The sequence below is a fragment of the Phodopus roborovskii genome, unplaced genomic scaffold, assembly GCF_943737965.1.
Source record: "Phodopus roborovskii unplaced genomic scaffold, PHOROB, whole genome shotgun sequence".
Taxonomy (NCBI): Eukaryota; Metazoa; Chordata; class Mammalia; order Rodentia; family Cricetidae; genus Phodopus; species Phodopus roborovskii.
This window is the reverse complement of record NW_026126545.1, coordinates 206,201-234,101: the sequence shown is the minus strand read 5'-3', so window position 1 is coordinate 234,101 and position 27,901 is coordinate 206,201. Positions and strand designations below refer to the sequence as shown.

The 27,901-nt window shown below is 40.2% G+C and overlaps 1 protein-coding gene across 1 annotated transcript in view; it reads right to left on the bottom strand.

Annotated features, from left to right (window-relative positions):
* Positions 1-3,609: 3,609 nt before the first annotated feature.
* Positions 3,610-27,901, bottom strand: part of CUNH9orf85 (chromosome unknown C9orf85 homolog) — a 55,612-nt gene continuing 31,320 nt past the window's right edge. Inside the window, exons 2-4 of the mRNA XM_051200165.1 lie at positions 24,148-24,254; positions 5,163-5,276; positions 3,610-4,702 (exon numbers count right to left, since the gene is read on the bottom strand). Coding sequence (XP_051056122.1) covers positions 4,564-4,702; positions 5,163-5,276; positions 24,148-24,254 — 360 coding nt within the window. The 3' untranslated portion in view covers positions 3,610-4,563. The remainder of the gene's footprint in view (positions 4,703-5,162; positions 5,277-24,147; positions 24,255-27,901) is intronic.

Sequence of the window (27,901 nt, the reverse complement as noted above, 5' to 3'; positions counted from 1 at the left end):
TATGAGAGTGCAATAATTACTTGTAAGTATGGCTGAAATAATACAGGCTTTAGAGATATACAGACTCTATTTATCTCCTGTACTTATCTTTTGACTTTGACAACCTTGCAGGCAGCATGAAAACAGGGCGCTCCCTAGTAATTGCCACTTACTCATATTATTTTTAAATAGTAATATAGGTGCCAACTACACACACATGCACACGTGTGCAAACTCCTGAGTTCACACACACATATACATAAACATACCTGTGATAACTCTCATTTCTCCTGATAATCATCGCTGTGCTAAGTGGCCCCTGTGACAAACCTTCTGGGTCTGCATTCTGTACCACATGTTCGGACTTGACACAAACACCTACATGCTTTTATTATGCCAACAGATCTCACAATACAGTGGTGCCATCTAATTAGCACAATTACAGATGTTTCACACATATGTACTGATATGCATAGGGAAATGTTAAAAAGTGGCTAGAATGCAGATACATGTTCCAGCTAAGCACGTAGATGCTTTCCAGTAGTGCCTGGGACTCAAGGGGAATCTTTAGAAAAAAGTTAGAATTGTCCAAAGTGAGGGAGGAGGGGAGAATGGCAAAGAAGCTTGTACAAGAGCCCTAGGATGCCAGTGAGGGAAATCACAGGCTTGTCTAATCAGTGATGTATCTCACATGCTCTAACCCTAGTAATGTACATGCATGGCTCTGGAGTCAGACGGCCAGGCAGGCTCTGAACCTAAAGCTTATTGTCTGTATATGAAATTACTTTCACTCCTTTCCTAACTGTATGTTATTTTGCTTATTGGTGTGACACAGTACTTATATCACCCATGATTTCTAAGACAAAATTAAAATCATTCAATATGCAGAGTTTTAAAGGTGACTGAAAATCAAAGGATGAAGCAGGTGGTAAACATGTGAACTATTCTGTTGGTGTATTTTGTGTTGCAGGAACAAAGTACTAAAGTAGTTTATAAAATAACACTTACCTGGCTCACATTTCTGGTAATAAAAGGGCCAAAGAACATGGCAAAGGCTTTTCGGCTTCTTCTGGCGAGAACTCACTCAATTCTCTGCAAGGATGGTTCCTTCATGACCTGATTCGCTTATGCTGAGCCCCTCCTCTTCAGAGTGTCTCCCACTTCAAGCCCACAACCCTAGGGTCAATGCTTCCAGCATATAATCCAGGGGGCTCATGCCATATCTTAACTCAACAGACAGCAATCAACTATTGTCATTACGTCACAGAAAACAGAAAAACATGCACAAAATTGGCACCATGGAAATTTCAGTAGTTGCAATCTACTAAAAAATCAGGCATTTTAGGATTGTAAATTCACTGTCTTGAGATTAGGGACTTGTCCAAGGTTAAAAAGCACACTGAACACTTTAATCTACCCTTCTCTAGAAGACCGGTGAATGCAGATTGGCAAACAGGAAACAGCTGCTGAAATTTTGTGGCAGAGGCAAACGAAACCAGCAAGCAAGGGAGCCAGAGCATACAGCCCGAAGGATTCACTCGTGAGCAGCACTACACTTTCAGAAAAGAGACACCATTTGCAGAAGTGATGGATGACAGTTTTCTGAATCTGATGTTAAAAATACCAACAGATTTCAGGGGCTCAGAACATTCACGTCGGTAAAATAATGGGAAGGACCGAAACAAAACAGAAGGGGGAAAAAAAAAAAAAAAAAGGTTTTGTTTCGTGAGACAGTTTCATGCCATGAGGCCAGGATGGCCTCAAACTTGCCTTGTAGCAGAGGCTGACTCCTGATCCTTCTGCCTCCACCTGTTCAGAGCTGGTTTCAGAGGAGTGTGCCACTATGCTCAGCAGGTTCTGACCTTCTGTCACATCACTGGTATCATCCCTTAAGGGTTCTAAGGTAACCAGTTCTTCCTTGCAGCTCCTTGAACAGACCAAGGCTTCCTCTCAAGGCTTCCCAGTGTTTTCCCTTCCTGGAACATTGTCTTAGGTTGGCTTTCTATTGCTGTGAAGAGATATCATGACCACTACAATTCTTACAAAAACAAATTCTTACAAAAAAAAAAAAAAAAATGTGGGTTGGTCCACATTTTCAGAGGTTCAGTCCATTGACATCATGTATGACATGGTGGTATGCAGGCAGACATGGTGCTGGACAAGTAGCTGAGAGTTCTACATCTTGACACACAGGCAACATGAAGTGGTCTGAGACACTGGGCATGGCTTGAGCATATATGGCACCCCAAAACCTGTTTCCACAGTGACACTTCCTACTGTACCAACTCCAACAAAGTCATACCTCCTAATAGTGCCTCTCCCTTTAGGGGTCATTTTCTTTCAAACCAACACAAATATTCATCTCATATCTTTTACCCCTTTTTGCACAAATGAGTTTTTCAATGAGACACTTTAAAAATCATTTCTCACTCCACACCTACTTGAGCATCTCACCTCTAGCCCACTGGGTTCTGACCTCTGACCCTCTTATTCCCCCATGCTTTATTTTGTCTCACAAGAGTATGCATATCGTCTGTTCCAATCAATCATATTTAATACATTAATTTCTTGCTGCCACAGCTGGTAAGTGCTATAGGATAGGTGTTGCAAAATTGTTGCTATATCAGCTGAAATGCTTCTGGCTGCAAATAACTGCATTTCTGATTGGCAGTAGCTTGTGAAACAATATTTATTTATTCTACAAGAACTGGGAAGTTGTAGGCCCCTTGCACAGAAATCTAGCTGAAGCCGTTTCCAGCAGCAGATCACGGCTTCCAGCACAATCAAACAACTGTTTAAGGCCTGTGTCCTTCCCAGCCACAAACCTGTCATTTTCTAGGAGTTTTAGCAGAAAGTATATAGGAAGAGTATGCACTTAGCCCTTTATGCAGTGGATTCTGCTTTTACATGATCAGATTAGGACTTCATTCACGGTGGAGACCACCTCACCAAGAGAGAGCAGTAAGAGGGAAAAAAGGGGGGGTTGTTTGTTTGTTTGTTTTACTGTAGTGATTTGCATGAGTATGAAGACTGATACTCGAGGCAGTAGGGGAAGTTTGGGGGCGGTGTTTGGAGGAAGTGTGTCACTAGAGGCAGGCTATGTGAGTTTAAAGCTGGCTCCATTTCCAGTTTGCTTTCAGCTTCCCGTTGCAGCTTTGACGACTGCCTGTTGCCTCCCCACCAGGATGGACTCTGATATCCCTGGAACTATAAATCCAAATAAACTCTTCTACAAGGTGCTTAGGCCATGGTATTTTATCACAGCAACCCATGAGTACATATGGCTAATGCCAAGACAGATACCTGCACACTCTCCCTTGAGAAGCCCATATGCACACTTGGCTACACCCTACTCTTTTTTTCTTTTTTTTGAGAGGCCCACACTCATACTCTTGAGTGTGTCTTACTTTCCTCTTAAGTTTTGAGTTTAAGCCTAAGTTAAAATATCTTCAATAAAATTTTTAATCCTGCTTTACTTTACGTGGGTACTGTGTGCATCAGGAAAGTCAGTCAAACACAAATGCCTCTCAGCATAAGAACAATGAACAACAATGTGGGATGGGCAAATCATAGCTTCTATAAGAACACTCGTCATTTTCTAAATTTTTATAACAACAACGGAGCCACAATACAAGTCATTTATTTCAATGGTTCAGAAAACATATACATACATATATACATGTATATTCATGTCGTGTGTGTGTGTGTGTGTGTGTGTGTGTGTGTGTGTATTGCCTGGCTATTTTTCTGTAGCTTTAGGATTTTAAACATAAGGACACACACTTCAGTAATCACACCAAGTTAATCTACACTGCCTATGAGTAGAAACATTGGCAGCAAAGCAATAATTAGGAACAATGGAATTCTAGGAAGGATAAGCTTATGAGGGAGAATATCACAGGAGCTTCCAATACTGAATTCTGATAATAAATCTGAAGCTCAAGCCTGAAGAGTTATGTTCTCAAATACATGTCATTTTATACCCTAACAGAAAAATGTAGTATCTCCACTCGAGTATGAATGTTGGATTTTCTTTTCTAGTTATTAATTTTATAGTCCACACATTTTTCTGAGTATGTATTTCCAAACTGGGAAAAGGTAAAAACAATGGGATGACATATATAAAAGTATTTTTTGAAGGAAAATCACTCTGTGTGTGTGTGTGTGTGTGTGTGTGTGTGTGTGTGTGTGTATGTGTGTAAAAATAAATGGTTTTGCTTTATAAGACATAAAAAAGATTTTGTTAAGGAAGTCACACTCCTGAGGTCAGGCTATGAAAGTGTACTTGCTGTGAGCTCATCATCTTAATTTTCCAAGTTTTGATACAACCACTGATTCTCAACACTACCTTGTGACATTGGATAGTATGTTTTTCTAAATAATTTCCATAGATTGCCACAGTAAGACTGCACACATACTCTATATGCAGCCTAAGGTTTATTGTGAAAACTTGAAAGTGTCTGTTGTTCAAATGTCATAAATAACTATTATTGCTCGTGTGTCAATTCTGCCTGCCCTGACTGCCTTATCAGGATGTCAGTGTGCGCTGAGCACTCTGCAGCTGCGTCCACGATGCCAGGCCACCTAAGTGCCTCTGTCTTCATCATCCGAGGCAGTGCCAGCATCCACATCCTCGTCACTGTCCTCTGTCCCTTTGAGACTTCTTCTGCCATTAGAACTTGGATTTTCAGTATTTACTGAAGTTTCGGGTTCTTTATTAAACCTAAACAGAGGAAGAAGAACAAAAGTTTATAATTATTACCCAGGCTTTCACTATTTAATGGTGGAGGTTTAAAAGGCCTTTCCTAGTCCCTTCCTATCAGGAGCCTACAGAACAAGAACCTCGTTTAAAGACTGCTTCACTCCAGTCAGCAGGTTCTAACAGTGCTGTGAGATGAGTGGCCTCAGGGTTAGAAAAGGGAGTCCATGAGGGAGGATTGCTAGGGAATAAGTCATTCTTCATAATGAATCTGAAGCTCAAGCCTGAAGAGTTGATGTGCCCCAAAACATGGCATTTTATACCCTAACAGAAAAATGTAGTAAGACTGTGACCCTTTCCCGTCATACAGAAAACTGCTTGCATTAGTGGGAGATATACAACTTTAAACTGTGTTAGTGCTGCCTAAGAGAAAGCTCATGGATGAATTACTAAAAACAACTCCAATATAAAGGGAAATACTCACGGAATAACAATGTCTTCTTTCTTCCCACATTTTGCACAAACTTCAAGTTCACAAGCACATGGTCTGCATATTATGTGGTAAGAGTCCTTCACTGTCTTTTGTAAACATTTAACACTGAAAGAGGAAGGGAAAATTAAATACTGATTTTTTTTTTTTTTTTTTTTTACTACTTAAGATCTATTTGATGGGGTAAGAGAAGTGGTGGCTGATGTATGGATTAAAGGACTAAAAACTGAAAACTAGCCTTAAAGCTCAAATATTTATCTACTGTATGTGTGTATGTTTGTGTGCACATGTGTGTACAGGCCAGAGGTCAATCTGAGGTATCATTTCTCAGATACCATGACCTTGTTCTTTCAGACAGAGTCTCTCACTGCCTTGGAGCTTGTAACGTAGGCCAGGCTGGCTAGCCAGCAAACTGCAGGGATGTGCCTGTCTACTTCCCCAACAGTGGGAATGACGAGCTCACAGCACTGTACCTGGCTTTTCATATGTGTTCTGGTGACTGGACTCAGGTACTCCTGCTTACACAGCAAGCATTTCCTTGACCGATCTGTCTGTCCAGTCCCTAAAGTCAAGCTCTGATATTTATCTTATACCACTTTAAGTAACAGCACTTCTGGATCAAAGCTCACAGCTGCAAAATAGCACCTGACGGTCGTCTACCTCCTTAAAGTTTTTAAGTGTCATCAAAAACTTGTTAAAGTAATGTGTATATGCAAAAGCTAACTGCACATACCACCCATATACAATCTACAAAAAGAATAAAGGTGTAACAAAACTTTTGTAAACCCAATACACAGAACTAACTGAAAATATTACTAAAAAACTAAATACCCACACTGACTGTATCAACCACATCCAGGGCAGGTCGCATGCCGAGATTACTTGTCCAACACAAAATGAACTCAATGGTATTTTTATAGACTTTTTGAAGGGAATAAAAAGTGCTACTCTAGTGAAGATGGGGATAACAACATGGGAGAACCATGTGGCAGGGAGAGAACACTGGTAAAGATAGAAGTTCCTACCTGCCACATTCTCATAAACCAAAGCCAACTCCACAACAAGTCCCTAATTTGTTTTAATTCTACTATGACCAAGGAAGGCGAGGAAGGCTGCACAAGGAAAGTCTGATGATAGCTGATGTTGGTCCACGAAGTTTTAAGGGAAGAGGCCATCTTTATAACTTGTAAGTTCAAGGTCTCATCTAGGACCACAGCAATGTGGACGATCTAGTTAACAGAACAGATGACGGTGGCTCCACTGGAGAGTCCCAAGGTAAACACAGTAGCGAAGGAGATGAAGTCCAGACCTTTTACTGGTAGGGAGAAGTCAGTTCTAGGTTTCAAAGCTTGTCTGGAATGGCTACGTGTCTTGTTAGAGTCCAGTGTAGATGCTGACTTTAAAAAAAAAATCAGGGTTCACGTACGGTTTGGAAAATCCGTTCTTTAGTTTATACTAAATGTGCTCTGGCTGTGCTCCACAAATGAAGCAACTCCACAAATGAAACAACAAAGACAGGATAATGGCACAACTGTCTAGAAGGTCATTCAGGAAATATTTAAGCCCACTGTAGAGATCTGCTGCTCATCTAGAATGCCCCTGATTACTGGAATGCTGTACACTTCCTTGTCTCAATGTAGCACATGTTTTGTAAGGTAAACATTAAGAACTAGTCAAGATGCCATGAACAGAAGCAAGTGACATATTCCATTTGATATTAAGAAACAATAAATTACATAGAAAGATAAAAAAATACAACAAAGCTGTTAGCAAATCAAATCTTGAGACACATACATTTTTGACAGGAGCTTGCCCTCAGAACACAAGGCTGATTCAGCACTAAAACCTAATAAGCTTCATAAAAGAATGTTCTAAGATAAAAATATGGCCATTCCGGTTTAACTAGAATTATCCTGTGTGAGGTAACCCAGACACAGAAAGACAAATATATTGTGTACTCACTTATATATGCATTTAATTTGTTAAGTCAATGATAACCAAGCTATAAACCATAGAACCACAGAGGTTACAAATAGAGTAAGGGACTGGGGGAAGAGAGTATGATATTTGATAACTCTGTGAACCCTAAGTTTGCATTAATTACATAAAATTAATCTTGGGTCAGGAGGCAGGGCCAATGATTAGTTGACAGAAAGTAATTGTAGAGAGTCAGGAGTTTGGAAGATGGAGAGATGCACAGGAAGCAGTGGGAGGGACTTGAGTGTGGTAGTCTTTTTTTGGTTTGGCAGAGCAGAAGGATGCTCTTTCTGAGACACTGGGGAAGAGGGAAGGTCAGCTAGTTGCTCCTCTGCCCCCAGTCTCTGACTCGTGAGTCTTACCAATAAGTAGAACAACAAAGATTAAGTTAAAAACTACATTTGGTGGCAATGGCAGGAGACAGATCTACCTGAGATGTTAAAGTCCCACAGGGCTGCTGCCTGAGAAGAGGGCCAATAACTACAGAGCCATAGTTACTGGTTGAAATAGCATTAGATTCAGTTGCAGCCGCTGACTCAGGGGGCACATAGATTTCGTTAAGAAAGGTAAATAGAATAGCCTGTTATGATAGATGGAAATGCACGCATAAGATGACCATATAGAGAGAGGAAGGGGAGAGGATTATGAGGGAGGAAATATGAGCTAAAATTAAGGACCATTTGAAATGAACACAATAGAAACTTCTCAAAATATATACATATACGACAATGAAATCAACAAATAATCGGGGACAGAGCCCTAATTAGCCATCTTTGATCACCAAACAAAGCTTCCAGTACCAGGATTGGGATAGAGCTACTTGAGTTGTTGAGGAAAGGGGTCCTATGGAAATCCCCAAATAACCCAGACTGTTGCCAACACTACAGGTTTCTCTCCACAAACTGACACCAAGGCTCTGTTGATGAAGACAAACAACTCATTGAACATGGAAAGGAAAGCTAGTGCCTACATAGAGACTTCATCCCTATGTGCTAGTGTCTTTGGTACAGGAGGATACTCTGTATACTACCAAAGGAGAAACAAACACCAAACCAGGGACAAGACCTTTGATCTACAACGATGTCCTGCCTACAGGCTATGCTAAGGCAATGGTGGCATAAAGCGTGTGGGGGCAACCAGCCAATCTCTGATTTGACTTAATACCCACTCCACAAGATGGAACCCATATTAGACACTGATTAGGTAACCAAGAACCACAGACTAGACAGCCCAGAGACCTAGGTACACCAAATACTAAGATTGTTCTACTAAAAGAACACAGGAATAAAATGACTTCTAATGATATTCTGCTCTACTCATAGATCAGTACCTTGCTCGGCCATCATCAGAGAAATATCCCCCTGCAGTAGATGGCAATAAATATGGAGAAGACAAGGTGCAGAGAAAAAAGGCCTTGAGACACTCAGTCCCAAAATGAGATTATCTCCATGAAATCCCTCCCCTCAGGGCTCAAGGAACTCTGCAGAGACAGAAAGATCGTAAGAAGCAGTGAGGGTAGACAATACCAGGGAAACAAGGCCTTCTAAACACAACAGGCCTGAGGTACATATAAACTCACAGAGACCGAGGTAGCATGCACAGGACCTCCAAGGGTCTGTACCAGACAGGTTCTAGAGCTGAAAGGAGAAGTGGACACATGACGTCATCCCTAACATAGAAGCTACCTCCAGTTGATAACCACAGGAGTCTCACTGGGAAGCAAACAGCTCTTAAGCAAAGGCCTCATGCCCAGCAGAAGATGGTCAACAGCAAATAAACTCAAGAGCATCTTTGGAAATTCCTTGTCTCAAAATGTCATGTCAGGGCTTTTAAAAAATATATATATATTTCCCTTGTTTTTTAATCCTACAAACCCTTTATGGCATCCAGTTCAGTGTTTTTATGGGGTTCCTGAGCATGTGAATGAATTGTGTCTATATCTGTTCCTTGTGCTTTTTCTTGGGCTCTTTTCTTTCTGTTTCCTCTATCCTATTCTGATGTGTTTGTTTTATCTCACTGTATTTAATTGTATTATTGTCCCATAGGTGCCTGTTTATTTTCTAATGAGACACACAATGGGATGGATCCATATGGGAGGGAGGAACTGAGAAGAACAAAGAAACTGTAATCAGGGTATATTATGTGAGGGGGGGGGGAATCTATTTTCAATAAAAGGAAAAGAATGGGACAATGATCCAACTACTTATTCACACATGTATCTAGGTTGGAATCCCTAGAAGACATAAACTACTTTTTAAAACTTACCTCTGTATGTACAATAGTCTAGCATGTTGCCAAGCTCAATAACAATCGAGACAATTAATTAAAATGCACTGAAAATGCAGGGAGAGCAAGAAGCTAGAAGTAAACATTTACACACCCACATCTTTTATGTGTACTCATAAAGAGGCAATGGCATAGCGACAGGAAGACTGAAGGTAACATAGGAAGGGTGATGGTCAGAGGCCACAGGACAGTTAAAATCTGCCATGCACATTGCCTATGCAGTAAGTCACTTCATACAGAGACTTTTAAAGTAAGAACAGTAAAATAGCAAAACAAACAGAAAGTACACACAAAAGCATGGAATCGATTTTGTGTTAGCCAGCCAGTCCTGAACATGGGGCCTGCCCTGGAGTATGGAAGAAATATTTTTCTCTAGTGGAGAAAATGACTTTTCCCTTTCCCACCAGGTATCCATCACAAATAGCTCCTTAGTGGGAGGATCTGAGAGGAGTTGGGGGAAATAAAAGAATATGATCAAAATATAGTATATGAAAACTTTTTAAATAAAAAAGAACATTAAAATAGCAATGAATAGTACTTAAGCCCTTTCCCTTCCCAGTTGTAGATCTGGTTTTATACAACTCTCACAAGAACCCCTCCATTTACAGTTAACAAAACAAACAAAAAAGTTCCTTTGCATAACCCTTATTACCCTGCTTTTGCCATAAGGGACGATAAGGAGATCAAGGCACCTTCAGAGCATGGTGCCATCTCACTTATGGAAAAAGGAGGAGAGATGGGGAGAGTGTATCAGAAGCCCTTTAAGCAAAAGCCCTTCCAAAAGCCTCCAGAGTCCTGTACATACAGCACTGCTCCGTTACACAGCACCAGCAAGTCTCACTCTTTCCCGAGCACCACTCTAACAATCCTGTGCTTAAATCTACAAACATTCTTCCTATTATAAATCAGATTTGCTTTACCACCCCTCCTTCCAGAGAAGAGTCCCAGCGTCACCTGAAAAGAACCCCTCAGCCTGTGCCAGGTGGCAGTGTGGGCTGACTCTGGCCTCTTCTCACTGCTACTAAGTGATACATGAAGAAATTAAGAATTCAGTACTATCACATTTGTTAAGATCATAACAAAGGCTTCAACATATGAGAAATAAAAACGCAAATGAGCATATGAAGATGCAGGGCATTACTGGTCACCAGAGAAATGCTAATTAAAATCACAGTGAGGCACAACTACTCACTGAGGACTAAAACAAAACAAAACTCAGTTGTAATGATGATGCAGGGCTCCTATACACTGTGGGAGAGCACACAAAGGTATGGCAAATTTGGAAAGTTACTTGCAATTTCTCTCTCTCTCTCTCTCTCTCTCTCTCTCTCTCTCTCTCTCTGGTGTGTGTTTCTGAGTGTCTGTGTGTATGTGCTGTGTGTGTGTGTGTGTGTGTGTGTGTGAATTTAGACATGCATGCCATGCCTGTGTGCACATTCCCTGAGGCCAGGAGAACACCAGTGTCCTAATCTATCACCCTCTTCCTTCCTCCTTTTTGACAAGGTCTCTCACTGAACCTGGAGCTAGACTAGCAGCCAAGTAACCTCAATGATCCTCCTGTCTCTGCTCCCTGACAGACTTGGAGTTAGAGGCACCTGTGGGGCCAACACCCATCTTTTTAATGTGAGTGCTAGGATCAGAGCAGAGGTACACATGCTTGCACATCAAGTGATGTTCTCCACTGACTCAACTCTCTGCAGCCCTGCAGCCCCCTGCAGCCCACATATTTTCAACATATATATCCTTAACTTACAACCCAATAATCTCACTATGTAATCTTTATTTAAGAAGAAATAAAAAACTATTGTTCATACAAAACCCTGTCTGATATTAACAATGGTTTAAATTTAAAGTGATAAAATATAATATAATACACTCTAAATGTTTCTCAGCTGGCCAGTACATAAAACTCTGCTGCATCCCTTTTAATGGACTTAATTCAGCAAGAGGCCCTGGGTATACAATATGGATGAACTTCAAACATCACATTTAGCGTCTGAAGTGGTACTCACATCTCCATTGTAAGATTTCCCCACATCTGGTATTCAGGAAAGGCAAAGTACAGGGAAGAAAACAGATTAGTGCTTGCCAGCAGTTGGCACAGGGTAGGACTGACTCTAAAGTGAGGAAAGAAAGTTGTGGGTAATTACAGTTTCTTATCTTCCATGTGATGCTGATTTCACAACTGCATAGGTTAAAACTTTAACTGCACATGGCAAAGGGAGAATTTTAGACACACAAATGACATTCCAAGAGCCTCAACTGTGAGAAATTAGAACACAAGCAAAACTTAAGATAATAAAAACCTTTGACATAGGAGCTAAATGAAAACAGTTATTAAAATTGCTGTGGTAAACTGTTTTGGTATACTTGGAGTCTAGCATTTTAAAAAGCTTTACTAAACTATCTGGTATTTAAAAATAGATATAAAGATCACACTATTAGGATCATGAAGAAAAAAATCCCAATCATTCCAATGGCTTATCAAAGTTGCCATAACACTCTTGGCTTTAATTTCTTAAAGTCCTAAAATAATTTTAAGTATCTTGATTTGGTTCATCTGATAATTCAAGGAAATGACAGCGTGTTTTCTTCTTGATAATTACTTGTCTCTTGCTAGAGACCTCAAGAAACAACAAATCTCTAAGCATTTAAATTGCTAACACAAGGTTAAAATGGTATTCATGGGAACTCTCAGTGTTGAGATTTACATGTAAATCTTTAAAGTGGCTCTTTTGTTTTGTAGTCTGCAGGAAAAATGGTTAACTAGCCCATCTGTTCGAACAAAGATGACTCTGAATCACACATCAGCACGGTAAACATCAGTTGTTAAATGCAGATCCCTAGGCCCCATGCATTGTTTACAAAACCAAAATCTTGGGAATGAGCCCATGAATCTGCTAAACCCTTTAAGAAATTCTTATGCCCACAGGCATTTGAGAACTTTTGACACCCACCATAATAAAAAGACCTCCATTCCTAAGTGGGGAGGTCCCAGCCCTGGTGGAGATTACAGTGACTGATTCTGAGAACAGAATGAAATCTGAAAGCAATTATGATCTTTTCAAAGTTAAATTCCTTCTGAAAACAAAGTTTTGTTAAGATAGTATCCCTGATTGAAAATAGGAAAGAGACTCACTTAAAATGGCGGTTCATTTTCTCTAGAGGTGATGTCTGTGGCAATAGGAATGACAACATTCTTTACAGACTCCATTTTCTGTCTCCCAAGAAGAGTGCTAGTGTGCCTTTTCTTTGAAAACATAATCCAGGCTTTGTGCACGTGCAGTGAGTACAGGGGAGGAGTTCCCTAGCTAACAGAGGTCTGCATTTTTTTTTTTAATTCAACACAACACTGACTTGTAAACCCGAAGAACCTTGATTGTTCTTAAGTATGAGAATAGTTTACATAGCACTGTAATAGGTATCCATTCCAAGTTGCATAAAACTCATAAAGTATTTTAAAACATCTCTAACTAGCTTTAATTCTCTAACCACTCCTGAGTACTTTTTCTCATAAAATTTGTGAGAGATTCACCTTTCTTAATTTTCCTTGAAAAAACTGCTGCAGTTATAACAATTTATTAAGAAAACATCACAGGTGTTATCTTAGTTCTTCCTCCTTTTCATATTGGGGGGGGGGGGAGAGGAGAAACTGCCAGAAACAATCACTCAAGCTATTTTGGCTATGTATAGATTAACAACTAATCAGTTTAAATGGGGAATCTGGCTAAATTAAGACACAATTTGCTCTTATAAACCATATTTACTGATAAAGGAAACACACATCTTTAAAAATAGCATAGTTTGTTTACAATGCAAAACACAAAAAGAAAAATACGTGCTGACTACTTGACATCAGGAACAGACTGGAGGGTTTTTTGTGTATTATAGTAAGCGCTAGAAAATATTTTGAAAATAAAACACAAGAAAAGAACATGACTTGAAATGGGAGATTGGCCCAGTTTTTGACAAGTCCCTGTTACATTATCTTTAGAAGTCACCATAACTACTTTTGAGTCTCATTCTATGAGTCCCCAAACTGCTGGCACTGGATCATGACAAGTCAGTGGTACTGGGTTCTGTGACATCTGAATTACATTGTGTTCACTGTTTCTGCAATCTTGCAGTTAAACAAAGACCTGAGTACTTTTCCTTGTCGTTGTTTTGACAGTAAAAGGGAGATCTAAGAAGGGATTCACTGGGTAAACATAAAATGGATTAGTAGCTGACAGAAACAGACTTCCCTCTGCTGCTTTCGCAACTGTGCCTTAGTTTCCTGGTTGCTATGTTCTGAGTTGGCCATCATTAGCCCCTGGGTCATGTGCACACAGAATGACTATGCACCTTGGTAAACAGTGACTGTCAGCACCTCACCCTTTGGTATGCAAATAAGAGAAACTCAATGCTGCCAGACATCCTTCCTCCAGTGGCAATAAACAACCTAAGTTGTTTACAATAAGGAGAGTCTCAAATTAAACTATGGGATTATCTCCTACTAACTTTTTAAGTGCTTTTTAAGGAAAACACCTCCTATTCCCATCCCAAATAACTTATATAGTAATCATAATTCATTTCCTGGTGTTTCCAGATTACACTCCAGACTAAACAGACTGTGATAATAGCCTAAACTAGAATGCTTTTTCATCACCAACATCATTATTTTGAGACAGGGTCTCTCTACATACTCCTGGCTGTCATGGAACTCACTATGTACAGCAGGCTAGCCTTGAACTCACAGAGATCCAAAGTGCTGGAATTACAAGTGTGTGCCACCAGGCTCACTCCTTTGACACAGTTTTGAAGATACTAAGTTCAATATAAGGATATTAATGACCTTTGTACTGGGTAGTTTTATGTCAATTTGATACTGACAGAGAACCCCAATTAAGAACATTCTTCCATAACATCAGGCTGTAGGCAAGTCCACAGATTTTTTTTTTTTTTTTTAAATCAGTGATAGATGAGGAGGGCCCAACCTACTATGGGTGGTTCCATCCCTGGGCCGGTGGTCCTGGGTTCTAAAAGAAACCAGGTTGAGCAAGCCATGATGAGCAAGCCACTAAGTAGCATCCCTCCATGGTTTCTGCATCAGCTCCTGCCTCCTGGTTCTTGCCCTGCTTGAGTTCCTGTTTGTTATGGTGGAAGCTTCACTAGAGCCAGCCCCTGGCATCCACATACCCAAAGAGTTTGGAACGTTATGATGAAGTTCCACCCAATCCACCCTCCCCTATTTCCCTCCAAACCCTGCTGTATCTCAGAAAGCCCACCAAATGATGGCCCCTCCCTGAGAGATACTCAAGATCACCCCCACAGGATATTTAAACTGCCCCCCCCCCCAGAAAACAGACATGTGGTTTTCTGGTCTCTCTTTCCTGTCTCCTCTTTGGGGGAGGGCTGGAAAATCATCCATTATATGTGGGCTTTTTCTAATTTGATTTGGTCTGATTTGGATTGCTGCATCAGTGGAGAGGCTTATGGGGTGCAGAAACTTTTCACTGTCTTAACTTCCTTTGTGTGGACTGTGATGTGGAAGCATAAACTGAATCCATCCTTCCTCAAGTTGCTTTGTTCATGATGTTTGATCAAAGCAATAGAGCACTAAGACAACTTCTTTAGGCAGCTAGTCCTAAATATTTGAGATGTTTTCATTTCTCTTTTCCCTCCTTCCCCAACCTGTGTCAGTTTCCTGGGAAATCTCAATAAAGAATTACTGCAATAATTCTTATGATTACTCATCAATAGAAAAAAATTTCTATTTGAGAGGATACATCATTTCCCAAGCCTAAACAGCAAAAGCATTTTGAAAATACGAGAAGTGGGAGGTGTTCTATAATAACAAAGCAGTTTGTGATCCCAGAGGATGGCTCCTTCCTAGAAGTTCTTTATTGATCTGCAGTGTCAACCCTAATCCTGGTTCATTAAGTCACATTGTATTACAGGAGTAGGAGTAAGTACCCAACAGCAGGGGTGAGCTCACTATTTACAGTATCTTTACCGTGCTAATGGAGGAGGAGGTGGGGATGGGGGGAGGGAGTGACAGGGAAGGAGATGGAAAACAACAGCCTTCACTATCCTTAAAATCTGGATTCTGCCAGATGGCATACCCTACTCAACAATCTTCATTCATTAACCTCTGCCATCTTCACACTGATCTGGATTCTCAGATAAACTATATAAAAGCAACTCCTGCGGCTACATAGAGCAGTGCTTCTCAGCTTTCCTAACCCAACAGTTAATACAGTTCCTCATGTTGTTGTGACCACAACCATAGAATTATTTCATTGCTACTTTGTTACTCTAATTTTGCTACGGTCCTGATGGAAATGTAAATATAAAACATGAAGACAGGGTGAGCCACAGTCTGAGAACCTCTCATATAGAGAAGAGGTCACAAATGAAGGGTTGATTGTTAAACATCCCTTGGGGAGCTAGAGATGGATGGCTCAGTGTTCAGAGGACTTACTTCTGTTCCAGAGGACTTGAGTGTGGTTCCCAGCACTCACAACAGCCAGTAACTCCAGCTCCAGGGACTCCCAACACCTCTGGCCTCTATGGAAACCTGCTGACACACACCTACACATAATTAAAAATCCCTCAATGAAAGCTCAATTATCAAATATCCCTTCAATCAAGGATTATTAAATACCCTTTCTCCTGCTGCATTTCAGAATGATTCCTCCTCCTGATATGTATGTATGTGGGAAGTCATCAAAATTGCACTGATCTAGTAGGAATATGCTTAAGAACAGGTTTATTTTTCATTAATGTATTTATTTCAGTGAAATTCAGAATTTAAGGTTCACACTAGTAAACTTAGTGAACTATAGTTCAATACTTAAACATGCCAATCTTTTTCTGAGTCAATAAATTCTGTGAAATGTGATGAATATATTGTTTTTCCCTCTTGGTTTAAAACCCTAATGTAAAAACTGAAATTAAAAACTGGACAAATAACCCAAGTGCTACATTTAATTGGAAAAAAAAAAAAACTACAGAAATTAATGCTAAGGCCACAGGCACATACACATCCTCTTTTCACCACTTAAATTATGAACTTTATAATTATATGGAGAACGGGGGGGGGGGTAGCTTGCACTGATCAGTGGCACACAGCATTCATTCACCCAGCTCTAAAAATAGCAGGGAAAATACCTTGGGTGTCATGGCAGTTACCTATTGATGCAGGATTACAACGTCAGAAAGACTGGTATTGCTGTGGTGTCTGCTCAGCCAATGCACACAATTAGTGAATGCCAATGGGCGAGTATTGAATGCAGTATCAGAGCCAGACAAGCAAGGCACTGGCACTGATTAACATGTTCTCTGCAAACCAATGGCATGTTTCCTCTGAAGAATGAGGGCAGTGGTGCTCTCTCCTGTTCCTTTTGTGGTTTTAGACCAGGCTGTCCTGAACTCCTGGGCTCAAGCTATCTTCCTCCATCAGCCTTCCCTGGAGAGACAGGCTCATACCACATTCAGAATTGGGGCATTATTAAGAAATTCAGGGATACAGAACTTCTGCATGAATGATTTCCCTGAAAAAGCCACACCCACACTGAAGAGAACACAGGCCAGACTGGTGACTAATTAAAACTTAGGTGATTGTGGAGAGTTGGAGGGTTAACAGACAGAGCTAAAATTACTGACAACACCTAGTCAACAATCATTGCCACTAATGTCCCACAAGGCTAGGAGTGTGTTCAGCTAGCATGAGACCTATAGAAAAGACCTTAACTTCAGGGCAGCTGTATATCCATTGTCATTGCCAGTGTGTTTGGAAGTGTCTTGATTTCTTTCTTCTGTTCTGTGACTATAAAGTTAATGTTTACTTCCATCGGGGAACATGCCATTCAGGGTAACTTGACTCTACAACCTTGGCCACGGGCACTCATATTCATCTCAGAAAAAAATTAACTCTTATTCCTGTTGAGAAAGAGCTGTGTTCTGCATCAATATCCTTTTAAAAGCATGATGACTGACTGAAGCTGGGGAGAAGGATCATGTATTTTATACCAATGTGGGATATATAAGGAATTCCAAGCTAGCCTGAGCTATATAGTGAGATCCTATTTCAGAAAAACCCAAACTGACTGATCAGAAGAAACAAAGGGATTAGTCTATCAAGAGGACAGTTAAGAATCTGATTAGGAAGGAAGAGCTCCTGGAGTGGGACATCACCTAGGGCAGTGGCAAGGGGATCAGAGACTCAAGGCAAGCCTGTCTCAAATGACCAAAAGAGAAAGAGAAGGCACAGATTCCATTAATAGGAACACAACATATGGTGGCATGCAGTTCTTGGCAGCAACTCAAGCCCTCTCTCAATGTCTTCCAAATATGACTTGTTTTGGCTTCTCCTGACATATTATAGATGCCTCCTTCCTCCCCTTCATCCTCTTCTCCCACAGTATAACAGATCAAATAATCCAACTTTCCCTACTGAACTCCTTAAAACAATTAAGAGAATTATCCTTATCCTTTATTCTTTTTCACTTTTCCCTTATGTGTAAAATGTGTGAGCTGGCATGATGAATTGCTGTCCACCGTGTAGGTGCAGGAGCCCAAAGAACCCCCATGAGGCTGTCACAACCCAGCACAACTGTAATTATAGGTACATGAGCCACCACATGGGTGCTGGGAATAGAACTGAGGTCCTCTGTAAGAGCAATAAGGACTCTTAATCATGGAGCCATCACTCCAGCCCCCTTTTATTTGTTAAACCACAGGATTTTTATCTCTGGACCAACAGAGATGTCTGAGAACAAGATGCAATAATAACTTTGAAAGAAATAGCAAAATTTATTCAATGCAATTAAGTATGAAGAGTAAGAGAGCTTATAAAATAATTGCTCTCAAGATTGTCAACAAATTTGGACACCTTTTAAATTTTGTCCCTTTCCTGAGATGCAAGAAGGACAGAAACTAAATGCCCTTCTTTTTTTTTTAATTCCCTGGGTCAGGAGGATTATATGTTTAACTCAAGACAAAGCAAGCACAGGGAGTTTAGATTCAAATGCAAATTCAACTAATCCCAAAGCCCTGCTCTCCTGTTCTCTCACAGTCAGTATTAATCATTCCACAGGTCCTTTCCTTCCACTCCACAAAAGCTTGGTGCTTCATTAAATTTCACAAATGTCACCAATCTTGTTTATTGAAATGGTCTGGAGCTGTGAGCTGCATGGACTTCTAGTTAACATACTCTGCTTAGAAACCACCCTGTGCATTTCTTTTTAAATACAAGTATTTACGAAAAGACAAATAGGCTTTACTTTTTTTAGGTTCTGAAATGCCTTTGGTTCAGGTAACCAAGAAGCGTTCTTTTAAAATTAAGGAAAAAAAAAAAGCCCTTAAAAATATTTATTTGCTTGCTTATTTATTTATTGAAAGAGAGAACACCTGTACACATGCTCATGAGAATGTCATAGCACCCAGATGAAAGCCTGAGATGTCTCACCACCCACCAAGCAACCTTTTTCTGCCATCACTTTAGTTATAAAGCAAATACCCACATTTCTCTTTTCATCCCTTAAACAGTCACCAGTAAGAACACATTAGCCCATGTTTAACTTTGTCCTAGTACCGCATGCAGAAGAAGCTGACATAGAATAATCAACCAGCCACAGACTTGGGACCTCACTGAGAGAGCTGGATGCATTCAACTCACTACTTAAGATATCCAATACCGATTATGATTTAGTTTATGCTAGGTAATTTTGCCCTACTATAGGCTAGGGGTGCAGAGCATTTTAAGGTATATAAAGTAAAAATATGATATGATGATACACTCAGTGTATTTTCAAGCTGAAGTACTTTTCATTTATATGATGGAGTAATTAGGATATAAGCTGTTCTAAGTTGAAGAACATCTGTATATTTGAATAATTTATTTAGTTTTATTTTATATGAATTGATGTTTTTCCTCCAAGAATGTCTATATGAGGGAATCAGATTCCCTAGAGTACAGGAGTTACAGACAATTGCAAGCTGCCATGTGGTGCTAGGAATTGAACCCAGGTCCTCTGGAAGAGCAGCCAGTGCTCTTAAAGGCTGAGCCATCTCTCCAGCCCAACATATGTATATTTGGAATATAAACCTTAACAAAGAGTAATTTTTCTGGGTGGTTGGCTTGAATAAAGTATTTTATTTTAAACATTTTAAATTAAGTTTTACTGTCAACATCATCAAAAGATTCAAATCCCTTACAATATGGAATATATGTTAATACACAGTGAAGTAAAGCAGATACCAGTGAAATGTATCCCTCCAGCACTGCAGTCATGAACTAGACTGAAATCCCAAAATGCCACATGTGCCACATGTCACAATAATCAGAAACTCATGGTGTTCTAAGACTAGACAGTTGACTCCATGACTAACATTTTTAGATTATAAGAATTTATAACATTCTAACCAAAAAGGTACTGTGGATTAAGGACCACCTGAAGCTTCCAGAATCCAAGATAGAGCAGGTACTGGAAGGGCCTTATGTGAGAGGAACCCTACTGACACCTAAAAAGTAACAGCATGCTATGTCCAAGGACAGAAACAGGGGAAACTGGACACATAAGCCACACAACACCTGCACCCATGGGCTTATGACTCACTAGGGCTCTGCTTTGTTCTATTACAGTCTCCCATGGCTTCCCACATTTCAGCACATCTGATGTGAAAACATTAGGGTTTAATCTTCTCTTCATCCTTTCCCTTCCCCTTTCTTTCCTGCTTTCTTAAGACAGGACTCAACTATGTATTACAAGCTGGCCTACAACTCCCTATATATTTTAGGTTAGCCTTGAACTTGTGATCCTCCTGCTTCAGCTTCCCAAGTGCAGGATTTACAAGTGTAGGCCTACCTTGGACTTAATCATCTCTTCAGGCCTTCATTTCCTTATGAAGGTTCCCATGCTACATAAAATATGTATCGATTGCATTTGTAGGCTTGGGTTTTGCTCCACTTTAGATACTGAATCCCAGCTAAGATCCAGAAGGGCAGATGAAAAAGGCTTTACCTCTCTTTTCTTCCTAGAGCTTTGCTTTGACTAGTATTTCTCAGGCTCCTGGGAGCTATGCTTTGCTTTGGACTTCCTTATTCTTGGTGATTTCCCTCAATGACTGTCTTAGTCAGGGTTTCTATAGCTGTGAAGAGACACCATGACCACGGCAATTTTTTTTTCTTTCTTTCTTTCATTCTTTTCTTTTCTTTCTTTCTTTCTTTTTTTTTTTTTTTTTTTTTTTTTTGAGACAGGGTTTCTCTGTAACCCTAGCTGTCCTAGAACTAGCTCTGTAGACCAGATTGGCCTTGAACTCACGGAGATGACCCTGTCTCTGCTTCCTGAGTGCTGGGATTAAAGGTGTACCCACCTGCTGACCACAGCAACTCTTACAAAGGAACACATTTAATTGGGTGGCTTACAGTTGCAGAGTTAGTTCATTATTATCATGGCAGAATATGGCAGCATGTGGGCAGACATGTTTCTGGAGAAGGAGCTAAGAATTCTACATCTTGATCAGTAGGCAACAGGAAGTGAACTGTCCAATTGGGTTTGGCTTGAACATATATGAGTCCTCAAAGCCCAACCCTACAGTGCCACACTTCCTCCAACAAGGCCAAACCTACTCCAACAAAGCCACACCTCTAACAGTGACATTCCCTATGAGCTTATGGGGGGCAATTACATTCAAACTATCATAATGACTTATCTGTATTTTGTATTTACACAATATCCCACTCCCTTCATTCTGAGGTCGTGCCATGACCTTCAGTGTAATAGACAGCAGGTCTTGAGTCCCCTTTAGGTCTCATCTTGCTTGCTAGAAGAGTGAATCACATGAGACAGATGAGGAATAACCACTTCTAGCTAAGTCTGCTAGTGATCTTTCACACAGTGGCATCCTTATAACAAAGACAGAAGCACAGGACACAGCAGACTACCTAGATTAGAATACAAGTAATGGACATGGAAGAAATATTGATAAGTGACTTCATTTGTAATAATGTCTACTAAAACATTGTGTATACTTCCAATTGCTTTGAGAGAAAGCTCCAGAGGAAAATGGAGCAGTGGCAAAACCTTCCACACTGTAGAAATGCCCTGAAACCACATATCCTCTGTTTGGCTTATTAACTACAAGTACATGACTTACTGCACAGCTAGTTTCTAATTGCTACCTAGAAAACAATTATTCATTCATGGAAAGCTAAAGATGAATGCCCTAACCACCTTTCCTACAGCTTAATTTTCCTGCTGCCAATTTGGGTGACTTAGCATAAGATCCAACAGGCTTGTTTATAAGCCATGGTTGGCTGGTTTTATAATTCTGGGAATTGAATTCAGGATGTCAGCATACTAAGAACACGCTATATCCCTGTTCTACACCTTCAGCCATTGAATGGATTTTCTTTAGGAAAGATGCTAGAGAGGAGGAAGAAAACACTGAAAAAATAATCAAGATATGTATAACACTATCTTAAAGAAGGCTCTGCAATGCCCACAATTGGGGGGGAAAATACTGAGAAAACAATACAGAGAAAAAAAACTAGACAGCTAATTCAGTGTTGACCATTTCTTGAAGCTTTTTAACACTATCAAGAAATGCCTACCCATGCAAAATAAATAACCAAAATTAAAATACCCACAGCAATTAACCCCCACCCCCTTTGAGATGGGTTAGCCCTAACTGTCTGGGAACTTGCTATAAAGATCAGGTTGGCCTTGAAGTCATAGATATCCACTTGCCTTCCCAGTGAGTGCTAAAATTAAAGGCACGTGCTACCAAGCCCATGGCTATTAAATATTTGTAAGTAAACAAAATGCTCCAAATCTGTAGTGTTGAGTGTAAAAAGGTTAAAATAGTTTTCACTGAAAATTAACACCATGGGATAACCCCTACTGTAGTTAGATGGCTATCACAAACTCCTAAGATTTCCTCCCATTAAGAAAAAAGGCATGTCCAAGCAAGATGGTGGGCCAGAAACTGCCTATGTGACCTAATTCCCGGAACAGCCAACAGCCCTCACTAGCCTCAAACCAAATCTCTAGCAGATGGGTCAGTGGTGCAGCAGAATCCCTTTTTCAACATTCTAGATCACTTGGAGAGCAGTGACCAAGTGCACTTTAAGAGGACAAGTACTGTTTGAAACTGGGCAACTGTGAGAGATTAAAGGCATGTGCCACCACCTCCCGACAAGCTGTTCATTTTTCATAGTAAACTTTAGATCTGGCATTGCACCCACTCTGGTATCTCTGAAGAGTTGGGCTATACAGGTTTCTCATGTTTCCTACATTTTTTCCTTGGGGTTTGATCATCTGCTGGGATGTCCCTTTTGGTTGTATTTGAGGATCTTATTGATTAGTTTCCTCTTGAGATCTCAGTTAGCCATATCACTCAGAGACTTCCAGGACTGTGTACAAGGGTGGGAGCTGACTCCATCCTGGACTCATCTTTCCTGTGGTTTATAATGACACTGAGCCCATATGGCACAAATGTTCAGTGTCCTCCAGAGTTGTCTTCACTTGAATATTTGTGGAGGTTTGAAAGAAAATGGTGCCCCAAAGGAGTGACATCATTAGAAGTGGTGCCCTTGTTGAAATAGGAATGGCTTTTTAAGAGGAGTGTGTCACTGTGAGGGTGGGCTTTGAGATCTCTTTTGTTCAAGCTTCACTCAGTGACACTCACCTACTTCCTAGTGCCTACAAGATGTAGGACCTTCAGCTACTTCTCCAGCAGCATGTCTGCCTGCATGCCTCTGTATTCCACCATGGTGTTAATGGACGGAACCTCTGAACTATAAGGGAGCCAACCCAATTAAATGTTTTCCTTTATAAGAGTTGCTGAGGTCATGGTGTCTCTTCAAGGCAGTAGAAACCCAAACTAAGCCATCAGTGTACCTTCTTTCTGTATCAGGAACCCATGTTAACATATTGGATCCTGCAGTCTGTGAGCCAGGCAGGTTCACTCACCCTCCTGAGACTTTAGTGACCATACTCAAGGTGGCCTATGTTTTAGCTAGGGAACATCTCACTAGAACATCAGGAGTCGGGAAGCAAGCACAGCCCTGAAGGTTGTACATGAAGTTGTCTTCCTTTAGCCTTTTAAAGCATCACCACCTGCAGGTGTGTGTCCGACACTCCCTGTGGGCTTCCAGCTCTCCAGCTTTACAGCAGTGAGTAAGTGACAGATGATGCTCCAGAGGTTGAATCTGACCAGGACTGTCAGTTTCCAGGGTTACTTTCAGTTGATAAAATATGGCCCAGAACTCAGGAGAGAAATGGTGCTTTCCTCTGTGTCCTTCTGTTCCTGGACCAGGCTTCCTTGGCCTCCACAACCAACCCATAGAACTGTTTCTGACTGTAGAACCATGGCAGGTTAATTTAGCCTCTCTGCTGTTCTAGGTCACACAGGAGGCTGGTCTAGGTCACCCTCTCTAAAAACAAATCATAAACACGATTTATAGTAAATACACTTAAACAGTAGAAAATAAGATTTTACAATAACTAGGTCTTTTCTTCTCTTAGAAAAAGTTTCTATAAAGATTATACAAAATCATGAGTCAGGAATGATTAATCTATGTTTTCATAAACTAAGACTCAGCATTCAAGATGAAATTCTACACTAGAGGTGAGCATTTCTTTTTATTTTCTGAGAGTCAGGAAAGGGACTAAGACACTGTGACACACAAATCACTGGGAAGGAATTTAAGAAGCTTGCCTTGCCTTACCACTTCTTAGCTTTTGACAGTGGTTTGTACTTGCTGTATTTTACACGCCACTCAAGGACTTCTTTGCAGCGCTGACATACTCCATCATGAAGTTTTGCATTGATTTTCTAAAGCAAATAAAAATACATAAATTAAGAATCTCATTCAACAACCAATATGGAAAGTCCCATAAAAAGGTTCATGGGTGGGCAAACGTCGCAGCAGGTAAAGGTTCTCGCCACTAAGCCTGAGGACCTGAGTTCAATCCCCTGGACCTACATGGAGGAAGGAGAACCAACTCCTGCAAGTTGTCTTCTGATCTTCAAGTACCCACACATGCACACAAAAAAACTAAAAACAATTACAAATTACAAAGCTAAATGCGGTAACCTAACTTTCGTCTATGTAAGATTCCATGACATATCATGTGCTTTAAGTCCATAACTGTTTGGTTCTTTAAAATGCAATAGTTCTAACCTGTCAACATGTTAAAAGAATTTCCAAGGTGACTCTGAGAAACTCTGAGAGAAACTCATTGACACTGATATATTAGATCAATATGAATATTGGATAATTAAGACACATGGGTTTTACTGTTTGTAACTAAACCTATATAAAAGTCTAATAAGAGAAACATAAGATTGCTTCAACAATTCAAATTTTACAAATGACTCTGAATTAAACTGAAAAATCAGAATTATCAGCGTTTATTTGGGATAGCAGTAACTGAAAGTTAAGATGGGCCATAGAGAAGCAAGCAGGAAGCCAAAGGGCATTTTGTTTCTTTTTTGGGCTCCTATGTAAGGAAAATGTTTTACAAAGGTTCCTTAGAGGCCCAGCCTTAAACAAACAAAACTCCTCCAGCTCTCTTGGTTTTATGAGAATACAACATGAATGTACACATGATGTAAACATGCACATCTGGTGAAAAAAGGACTTTAGGGGAAAGAAAACATTTAAGATTTTATTCTCAAATGTGTTTGTATAAACAAGTAAGAGTTTAAATGTGCCTGAGGTCCTTGGTATTAGTTTCGGGCTCATATGCTACAGGATTTAAGTTCTGGGAATCCTCCCATTTCTTTTGATGAAAGAGGAAGGCTGGTCTATGCCCATTGTTGGAAAGGATGTTGGCCATTTTCTTTTTCTCTTTTTATTTCTCCAAAGGGGAAAAAACACATTACACAAGATGCAGATTCTTAGGACAGCTATTTAAAATAAAATAGTGTTTGGACTAGGTCAGCTGAAGTAAACAACTGGAAAGGCCCTGCTAGCTGTAAAAGCTGATAAGAGTGAAATAATCTGACAAAACTTTATTGGAAGATAATATATTTCAAGGGCATTTCCAACATCCACAAAGCATGCTTCGAATCGAATACCTACATCTCAGCTAAACTCTCACGAAGAGTATACTGTTACTTATGAATTATGTATGGGCCTATTCCTTCCTTTCTGACATAGCAATGGACAGTCCCAGGCAAAGCAAGCTCAACATGGCTCTGTGTTCACTGTCACTATAGAAAAGGAGCTCCAAGCTCACACACCAAACCACTATTCCTATGCACCCTGGAGTTTAGTTACCACATGCAGGGATGGCTAAGAAACATAGGCTTCAAATTCATAATTCATCAACTGTCTTATATTATCCGTTGCTTGAAGTATCTCACTACTTGTATTTGTGCTATTTAATAATTGTAAGAATCGTTAATGACTTTGAACCAAAGTTACCATATGAAACAAGCTTTCTAACTAGAGTAGTATTCTTAGAATGCAGGAAATTTCATTACCTGAAATTGTAGTACATTAACACATACTGCTTGCCAACCAGGAAGCGTTATCTGGTTTCTTGTTTGTCTGTCTATACAATTTCTGACCAGTTCATCTTGATTCATAAAGCCCTGTGTAATTTGGAAACTGGTTTTCTTAGGGCGGACCAAGTGCAGAACAAACAGGTCTCTGTGGGAAATTGTTCTGAGTGATCTGTGAGGCAGTATAAACAGAAACCTTGTACAGGGTTCATGTGATCAACTCTATCTATATTAAGAAATGAATGAGGATAGCAACAAAAAAACACATTTAAAATACATACATACAGAAAGAGGGCAATTCTCGAGAGGTGAGCAAAGAAAGACAGACCCTATTTCCAGGAACTGTTCTATGTTGGGCAAAGGAAATGCAATCTTATGTTACATACTCCTATTTATATCCAAACCTCCATCAGCAATTTGTTTTAGTACACCCCTCAAGGTAAAAGGTCACAGGCTAGCGTATAAATATAAATTAAAACTTAGTTTATGCTGGGTGATGGTGTTGCATACCTTTAATCCCAGCATTCGGGAGGCAGAAGCAGGTGGACCTGAGTTTGAGGCCAGGACAGCCAAAGCTACACTTAGAAACCTTGTCTTGAGAAACCAAGATAGATAGATAGATGGATGGATGGATGGATGGATGGATGGATGGATGGATGGATAGATAGATAGATAGACAGACAGACAGACAGACAGACAGGCTGGCTGGCTGCTTTCCAGATCTTTTGTTTGTTTTGCTGTTTTGAAACAAGTTTTGCTATGTAGTAGTCTTGGCTGGTCTAGAATCTGGCATATTGTCCAGGTTGGCTTTAAACTCATGGCAATCCCCCTGTCTCAATGTCCTAAATGTAGAGATCACAGGTATACCCCGGCACACATAACTTCAAGATCAGCCACAGAGAATCAGTTACAGAAAAATTAAATAGTTCTTAAAAGTCAAAATAAATTTAACACATCAAAAGATACTCCTAATGAAACATAAGAGATAATGTCTCAAAAATGTCTATGCTTACAAATCCATACCAGCATATTACAGTGCAATTAACTCAGCTATGAAGACTGTATTGCCATACAACAAATTTTCCATAATGGAATACCACAATCACAAACAGGAACTGGGTGAGAATTTAGCCTTGGAAGGTAGCAAGCACAAAGTAACTACACAACATGTATCAACATGTAAATAAGCATTTCGTTACAAAGTATCACTTAACAGAAAGAATACCATTTGGAAGAGTAAAGGAATTTAAAACAACTAGTAATTTTCCTTTAGGATTTTCTTTGCTATGAGGTAATTTTTTCAGCAGTGCTAAATCCAAGGCAACTGCTTAATTGAAAAAGAAAACTCTTAAAAGAAAATGTCTATTCCAACTGCTGCCAACAGTGATCACCATAGCTGGCCTTGGCAAACTTGCTTCAGGTAAGTAAGGAGTTTTACTGAGATAGCTTATATTACTGCTATTCTGGAAATAGGAACCTTCTGTGTTAATTATATTTAAAGTGCTGTTTGGGGGGGGGAATATTCACAGAAACAGAGGGGTGGAGGGAGAGGGTGAGTGTGTATGTTTGCTCTGGTATATGGAGTGACATCCTGAGCGCATAGGCATGGCCTCGGGCCCATGGAGGAATGGCAGGGCCTTCTCCTGGGGTGAGGATGAAGCATGAAAAGGCTTCATCCTCTGGTCCAAGTGTGGATGCTGGCACTGGAGAGGTCAGCCTTGTCTTTCTCCCCCTGCATGTTCATGGCCTACAGACTGCTCTCCTGTAGAAACTGCTCTTACAGAGTTAACTGAGTCTTGTCTCCTTGATCCAGCTGTATTTCCCGAACCCTGACTCCTTGTTCAACTCTATATACTAAACACACTGAGCTCCCAGGGTGCTGTGACTTCTCCAGCAGAGAGGCTAGACCACATAACCCCAGCTTTCTTTCTGTTTGTCCATCTGTGTCTGTCTGTTCTTCATTCCCTTGC